We start from the raw sequence: 7,653 nt of genomic DNA, 5'->3' as shown, positions 1-7,653 counted from the left end.
TGGGAGCAAGAAACAGGAAATGTGGTGTCACAGAAGAGGAACATCTCAGGCTTTTCAGTATAGGCAGTGGGTGAGAGACAATTAAATGGACCCAAGATTTGATCATGTGGCACAGCACCAGTCATGACCCCAGACGGGCTTGAGCAATGGTTGCAGATACAGCATGGCAAGAAGCACATCACAGGCCAAGGGCCCGACCCAGCACAGCAAAGCCAGACACCAGACGAACTGCACCAGTCACTTGAGAGCCTGGCCTGCGCACGAGCTGGGGGGCTGCAGTACAGGAACACAACCTTCGGGAAGTGTTTTGGGGGGTGCTGGGCTCTCGCCCGTCAGAGCCAGCTCGGTAGCAATTCAATAGCAATTAAGCCTTTAGTTTAATTATCGTGGCGCAGAGCGTCAAGCCAGCGCAAACCTTCGTGCCCTGCCCTGCGCCTCAACACGGAGGAGCCCAGCGCCCCAGTAGCTGCCCTCCCGCTGCTGTTTTTCATTCCCTCTAATCCGAGAAACGGGCATTTTATTGTGCGACGAGCCCGTGAGGCGGCCAAGGAGACCGGCGTAGGCTGGGAAGGGGGCATCAGGTTTTGGTTTCCAGCTCCGCGCGCTGGTTTTATTTCCCCACAGTTCGAGAGGCAGCAGACACGTGCGACCACGGGAAGCGCGCGGGGCGGAGACAGTTGGTTTGGGCGGGAAAGCGGGCGGCTGAGGCGCTGGCCGCGAGGGGCCTGGCGGGAGCCTCGTTTCCGGGTTCACTGGCTCGCGAGAGGCGCGTGGGCCGGGTCTGGCTCGGGGCGGGGCCAGTTTCCGTTCGCTGGGTGCGGGAGTCGGGGGCTCGCGGGCGCTCCGGAGCGGCAGGGGCCGAGCAGAGTCTGCGCGCGCTGCTCGGGCGCCTGCCCCTGCCGGCTGGGGGTGACGCCCGACGCCCGCCTCTGCCTCTGCGCGGGGGGACGCTGCGAACAGGCGCCGGCGGCCTGTGGCGGGAGGGCGTGTTCTGGTGAAACGCGCAGGTGCCGCCCGGCCTCACACTTCCTTGAAGGACCCTGGGGAAGGTGCGTTTGCGCCGCCCTGCTAGGAGCCCGCGTGACGGGCCTGGCGCCCTTGAGCATCAGAGGCTTTCGGCTGGAAATCTTAACTTCCTTAAAACACCTTTACCTCTAGTCAGAAAATCAACATCCCTACGGACAAATATTCATTCAAAATAAGAGCTGGAGAAAGGTGCCCGCCAAGTGTACTGAGAAATTACCAGACAAAAAACACCAACAAAACGAACAAGGCAGAATCAGAGCAACTACATTAATTTAGTATTTAGTCCCCCTAGAACTTTCCCCCAAAGTCCCAGGGGTCTTAATGGGCCAGTACCAGCATTCCGAAAGGTGATTGCCCGAAATTAGCACCTACAGAAGAGGGCTGATTTTCAGGTATTGAGCTCCTGCTATTTCTGCTGAAGTTAGTGAATTGTGGAGGTTCCGCATCTCTACAAATCAAGTATTTATGTGGGTGCCCAGATATGGTACATAAGTGCCTAACTTTTGACGCTCAACTTTGTCTTTAGTGTATTGGGGAGATCTCACAAGTGTCAGGTATTGGCAACTGCCAGAGCAGGCAGATGAAGAATCCAATCGAGGAAAGTAGAAGGTTAGAAAGGATCTGCTAATGTCCTGGTCTATTACAGTGACTTATAAAGTTCACAAAGAACACAGGCTTGATGCTGCAGGCAACTGACCTTTGTGTCCAAAACTAGATTTCAGAGTGAATTTAAAGTGCTAGGCAACACACAAGAGCCTCATAGCATTGTCCAAAAGCTAACTAGTCTCAGAGGAGTAGCCATGTTAGTCTGTAAAACCATAAGTAATCCTGTGGCACGTTAGAGACTAACAAAAATACATATAGTATCATGAGTTTTCGTGGGCAAAACCCACTTCATCAGATAAGCGGGAGTGTTAGTTTACAAGGTGCCACAGAACTACTTGTTTTTCAAGCGCTAAATGAATTTAGCAAGTGAATCTAGGACATTAATATATTCATTTTTACTTTTAAAGATACAATTTAAAATGTTATTTTCCCCTTTGTATGAAAAAGCTTTATTTCCTTACTCCCCCAAACTGCTCCATTCTTGCTTTTCTTGTAGATGGCCAAATCTGAACCTCAGGAAAGAAACTATGACAACATGGTAAAAATGCTGGAGGACCTGAACAGGGACTTAGAAAAACTGCTAGAAGAAATGGAAAAACTATCAGGTGTGGGTTAGATTTTTTGTTTATTTGTTTGTTTGTTTGTTTGTTTGTTTTTTTTGAAGGATAGATTTTGCATTTGCTGCTAGAGCATGCAGGTATAACCTATGCATCTATTGGGTGAGGTTCATTGCCCCATGCAGGGGCAGATGAGGATTTTGCGGGGCCCATGGCAGCACAATTTCGCGGGGCCCCCCCTTTGACACGGCACATGCGTGGGGCGTCTTGAAGGGCAGGGCCTGGGGAGGCCACCCTGCTCGCCCTGCCCTATATCTGCCACTGATCTCATGTAGTAACATGTACACCACTTGCAGAGAGAAAGAATGAGTTTCCTCTACTGCTTTAGATGAGAGCCAGCTGGCTTTATAATTCAAGATATAGAGAGGTTCCATTCCGTTCCGTTACACGAGCATTATAGCAGTGCATAGAAATAATAGCGGTAAACATGTAAGGGTAAAGGAGAGTGGACTTCAAACTTCTCTGTATAGCAGAAACATATAAGAGGAGAAAGAGATCTGTACCAAAATCTATTAATGAGATTGAGATCTAAGAATGCCCACAGTGTATTAAATTGAAGAATACATCTTGTAGAGCACATCTGACAGACTGTGACAACAAATGTTAACATAAAAAGTTAACTGGAAGGTGTTTATAGCTCAGGTCATAAATGAAATTCAGATTATAGTGGGAGAAGTTGGTAATGAGAACAAAAAAAATACAAAAGGAATTTACAGAGCTTTAAAACATAATTAGAACATAAACACAATGAGATTCAGTTTGCAAAAACCATGGAAGAACTGGTACCTCCAAAATCAGAGAATGACAAGCATTAACGACCAAGATATGAGAATAGTGTCATGTCAGGGAGCTGGGACGTGCATTGTTACAGAGGGTCCATTGTTAACATTAGACATAGCACTGTTCATATACCTTGCACTGCCTGACTGTCCCAGAGTGAGCATACATAAAATACAGGAACCCCACAATGGTGAATTCACCACCAGGGTAGGTAAAACATTTGGTGCAGCTGGGCAGGGGAAACCTTTGCTGCAGTGGCAGAGGGAAATCCCTTCGTGCAGCTGGGTAGGGATTTTTATTCATGCCGGAAAGCACAAGTTTTCATTTGCGCATGGCTGTACTGTACTTTGGCCAGAGCACTTGGAGAGGGGGAGGGACTGAAAGTTACTAATGGACACTCATTTCATCATTACTAATGGACACACAGAGTATTCATCCTGGAAGATATTTCACTGCTTATGGTGAGAAGGAAGCAAAGGAGTGTCTTTTACTCAACTGCAAGTTCCGTCCTGGATTGTATGCGGCTTGTCTTTGTGCAGTGATGGTCCCCCGTCCCCTCCGTGCTGATGGCACATTGGCAAGGGAACATTGGCCTTCAGGGGTCAAAGACCATGTTTGCTTTGCCAGCTAATTTGCGGAGACAGGTGGCACAGCAGCTGCATGGCATTTTCTGAGATCTGTGTGGCAGATTACTATTATATAAGTGATTGCATCAATGGTCTGTTCACCATCTGACCAATCCTGTGCTGGTGGCAACATCACACAGAACCACAAAGCCTCCTTTATGTAACACTCCTGCTCCCGACAAGTCACTTGAGTGCTTCTTGAGACCCAATCCACTTACCATGTGCATCATCCGCAGCCTCCAAGACCTGCGAGTGGCTTACCTTATGAGGAGTACAAAACAGCTCCTGACTGCAAGCCTTTGTGGATGCTAATTCCTCCTCTGCCTCTGGTTCCCATTTCTTCTCAGCACACTTGAACACAACTTCCTCCTCCTGTCTTGGCCCACTCTGGGGAAGTATTCCTGGGAGCTGTGTCTAGATTGGCAAGTTTTTCCGCAAAAGCAGGTGCTTTTGCGCAAAAACTTGCCAACCGTCTACACTGGCCACTTGATTTTGCGCAAAAGCACTGACATTCTACTGTCCGAAATCAGTGCTTCTTGCGCAAATGCTTTGACGTTCCCGTTCGGGCAAAAGCCCTTTTCTGGAAATGTTTTTGCGCAAGAGGGCCAGTGTAGACAGCTAAAAACTGTTTTTCGCAAAAAAGCCCGGATGGCGAAAATGGCGATCGGGGCTTTCTTGCGCAAAACCGCGTCTAGATTGGCACGGATGCTTTTCCGCAAAAAGTGCTTTTGCAGAAAAGCATCCGTGCCAATCTAGATGCTCTTTTCTGCAAATGGTTTCAACGGAAAAACTTTTTCATTAAAAGCATTTGCGCAAAATCATGGCAGTCTAGACGTAGCCGGGGAGTTTTGGAGTGAAGGTGGATCACCTCAAAATATATAATTCAGCTCTTTGTAGAGTCTGTAGGTTGCGAGTGCAGCACTGGGGTGGTGGTTTACTTCCTGTGCATTTTAGTAGGCATTTCACTGCTCCTTCAGTTTGAGTCTGCACGGCAGTGCATCTCGGTCATGGCCCCTTTCTGTCATGCATCTTGAGATGTGACTGTAGATATCATAATTTGTACAGCTGGAGCACAGCTAGTACTAGACTGTCTCTTCTTCCCAAACATTGATGAGGTCCAGCACGTTAGCCTGGTTCCAAGCAGGGGATCTCCTGGTGCATGGAACAGGCATGACAAGCTGAAAGAACACACAACATGTCACTGAGCCAACAGGAAGGGGACTTTCAAATTTCAAAAAGAACGGAAAGGGAGAATCTGAGGGTTGGTCACCTGAGTGCAGTAGAGTTCAAACAGATAACCAGAGAGGCAAGAACAGGCATTGTGGGAAGGGTGCTGTAAGCCATTCATGATGCAGTACTACACAGTAGTTTCAACACTTGCATCCCAGAGCTGTATACAGTGCGCATCAAGCTCTATACTTCTCACCAAGATGGTTTAGAGTGCACTAAGTACCTTGCCAGTTGTGGACACCCAGAAAGTTACAGCACTGGGGGCTGATTTACTGTGCAATAACTTGCTGGTGTAGACTTGGCCTCTGTCAAGGCTGCTCAGACATTTGGAGCTGTTCACAATGTTTTGGTATTATAGAATTGATAAGGAAAGATGTGCACACTTATTTGTCACTGTAGGGTTATGGATGATGGGAGTGATCACATGAGGATTACCTGTTGTGTTCACTCCCTCTGGGGCATCTTATACAGGCAGTCCCCGAGTTACGCGGATCCGACTTACGTCGGATCCGCAGTTACGAACGGGGTTCCTCTCCCTGGTCTCCAGCAGACCAGGGAGAGGAAGCAAAGCGGCGGAACACGTGGGCAGTGGACAGGGCTGTCCGCTGCCCACGCGCTCCGAGGCTTGGCTCTGCTTTGCCCCTCCCCCCCATCCCCCTGGTCTGCAGACCGGGGGGGGGGGGGGCAAAGCAGAGCCAAGCCGCGGAGCGCCCGGCCAGCTGACAGCCCAGAGCGTCTGGGCTGTCAGCTGATCGCGCGCTCCGCTGCTTGGCTCTGCTTTGCCCCCCCCCCGTCCCCCTGGTCTGCAGACCAGGGGGATGGGGGGGGCAAAGCAGAGCCAAGCCCCGGAGCGCCCGGCCAGCTGACAGCCCAGACGCGTCTGGGCTGTCAGCTGATCGCGTGCTCCGCGGCTTGGCTCTGCTTGGCTCTGCTTTGCCCCCCCCACCCGCCTCCGGTCTGCAGACCAGGAGGACGGGGGGGGGGGGGGCAAAGCAGAGCAAAGCCGCGGAGCACACGGGCAGCGGACAGCCACGGCGCGTCTGGGCTGTCCCGCTGCCCCCGTGCTCCGTGGCTTTGCTCCGGACACCTGTGGTACAGCAGCTGGGGCGCTGCCAGTTGGTCCCGTAGCGCCGCTCTGGGTGCTACTGGACCAACCGGGCAGCACCCCAGCTGTTCTGCCCCAGGCGTCCTGATTCAGCCACTGCTGGTCAGATTCAGCAGCGGCTGAATCAGGACGCCTGGGGCAGAGCAGCTTGGGTGCTGCTGGGTTGGTCCAGTAGCGCCGAGGAGCGGCGGCGCTACTGGACCAACCCAGCAGCACCCCAGCTGCTCTGCCCCAGGCGTCCCCAAGTCAGCCGCTGCTGAAACTGACCAGTGGCTGACTACAGGAAGCCCCTGCCCCGGGCTTCCTGGAATCAGCCGCTGATCAGTTTCAGCAGCAGCTGACTTGGGGATGCCTGGGGTTCTTAAGTTGAATCTGTATGTAAGTCAGAACTGGCGTCCAGATTCAGCCGCTGTTGAAACTGATCAGTTTCAGCAGCGGCTGAATCTGGACGCCAGTTCCGACTTACATACAGATTCAACTTAAGAACAAACCTACAGTCCCTATCTTGTACATAACCCGGGGACTGCCTGTATTGGCCACTGTCGGCAGATAGGATACTGGGCTAGATGGACCTTTGGTTTCACCCAGTATGGCCATTTTTATGTTCTTATTTGTGAGCACCTAGCTTGAGTGTGCTCTTTGGTTATTATTACAGCTTGTTCAAATTTTCTGACCAAACTTTTTTCATCAAAAGCAAAATGTTTGTAGAAACTGTCAATTTCAATGAAATTTAGTGTTTTAAAAAAAAATTGAAAAACTGTTTTGGTACTGTTGAAACATTCCATTTCAGCCTTCTTGGAACAGAATGTTTTGATTTTCCATTTTGAAATGACATTTTGTTTCAGTATTTTAAATTTGATGTAATGTAAAATAAAAAAATCAAAACTAAAACAAACATTTTGATTGACCAAAAAATTGCATTTCTTGAGAAATTTCATTTTTATTTAATTTTCACTCTATTTTGTAATGGGGAAACATTCAAAATTGCAGATTTTTCTGTGAACAGAAAAAATTGCCACCTGCTCAACTTACTACATTATAGGATCACTCGGCCAATGATTACAACTGGTAACCATTCATTCCCACTACTGTTCCCCTGAGTATCAATTGTTTCTCTGACATCCCAACATTGCTGAAATCTAATATCTATTGGTTGGGTTGTTGCAGTGCAGGCAACCTGGATGGCATATGATATGGTGGTTATGCGTACCAACCCAGACTTAGCAAACTCCATGAGGCAACTGGAAGATGCATTCTTGAACTGCAAAGAAGAGATGGAGAAGAATTGGAAAGAGATGCTGAAGGAAACAAAAGGCAATGAACAAAAACAAGAATAAACAGCCTTCAACTCTGTTAATGAAATTGCAACAGATAGCTCATTCCAGACTCATTATTTCAAAGAGTTTTTGATTTTCTCAGTTTTCTATGGATTTTTTCTCAACATTGTCTCAGAAAGCTATTTTAATCCTCTCTCTCTCTTATAAAGAAGTTGTATTTGTACACAGTAGGTATGTCTAGACTACATGGTTTTTTCGAAAAAGTGGCCTTTTTTTTAAAAAACTTCACCTGTGTCTAGACTGCAGCCGCATTCTTTCAAAAGTAAATCGAAAGAACAAGGCAGTTTATTCGGTCACAGTAAACCTCATTTTACAAAGAATAACGC

The 7,653-nt window shown here is 48.7% G+C and overlaps 1 protein-coding gene across 2 annotated transcripts; it reads left to right on the top strand.

Moving 5' to 3' along the window:
- Nucleotides 1-538: 538 nt before the first annotated feature.
- LOC142819006 (synaptonemal complex central element protein 3-like) lies at nt 539-7,360 on the top strand. Of its 2 annotated transcripts, none has more exons than XM_075902792.2 (3): nt 539-1,049; nt 2,129-2,237; nt 7,158-7,360. In XM_075902792.2, the coding sequence occupies exons 2-3, from the start codon at nt 2,129-2,131 to the stop codon at nt 7,325-7,327; spliced, it is 279 nt and encodes a 92-aa protein (XP_075758907.1). In that variant the 5' UTR covers nt 539-1,049; the 3' UTR covers nt 7,328-7,360. The 2 variants fall into 2 exon arrangements, with proteins under 2 accessions (XP_075758907.1, XP_075758910.1); XM_075902795.2 differs by lacking the exon at nt 539-1,049 and adding an exon at nt 1,056-1,418.
- Nucleotides 7,361-7,653: the final 293 nt, after the last annotated feature.

Source organism: Pelodiscus sinensis, chromosome 1, assembly GCF_052426305.1.
Source record: "Pelodiscus sinensis isolate ZL-2025 chromosome 1, ASM5242630v1, whole genome shotgun sequence".
In the NCBI taxonomy this organism is placed as follows: domain Eukaryota; kingdom Metazoa; phylum Chordata; order Testudines; family Trionychidae; genus Pelodiscus; species Pelodiscus sinensis.
This window is presented reverse-complemented; position numbering and strand designations above follow the sequence as displayed.

Coding starts and splice junctions, on each gene's coding strand:
- LOC142819006 (XM_075902792.2), top strand. CDS start 2,129: ATGGCCAAATCTGAACCTCAGGAAAGAAACTATGACAACATGGTAAAA. Junction 2,238..7,157: donor AGAAATGGAAAAACTATCAG/GTGTGGGTTAGA, acceptor GGGTTGTTGCAG/TGCAGGCAACCTGGATGGCA.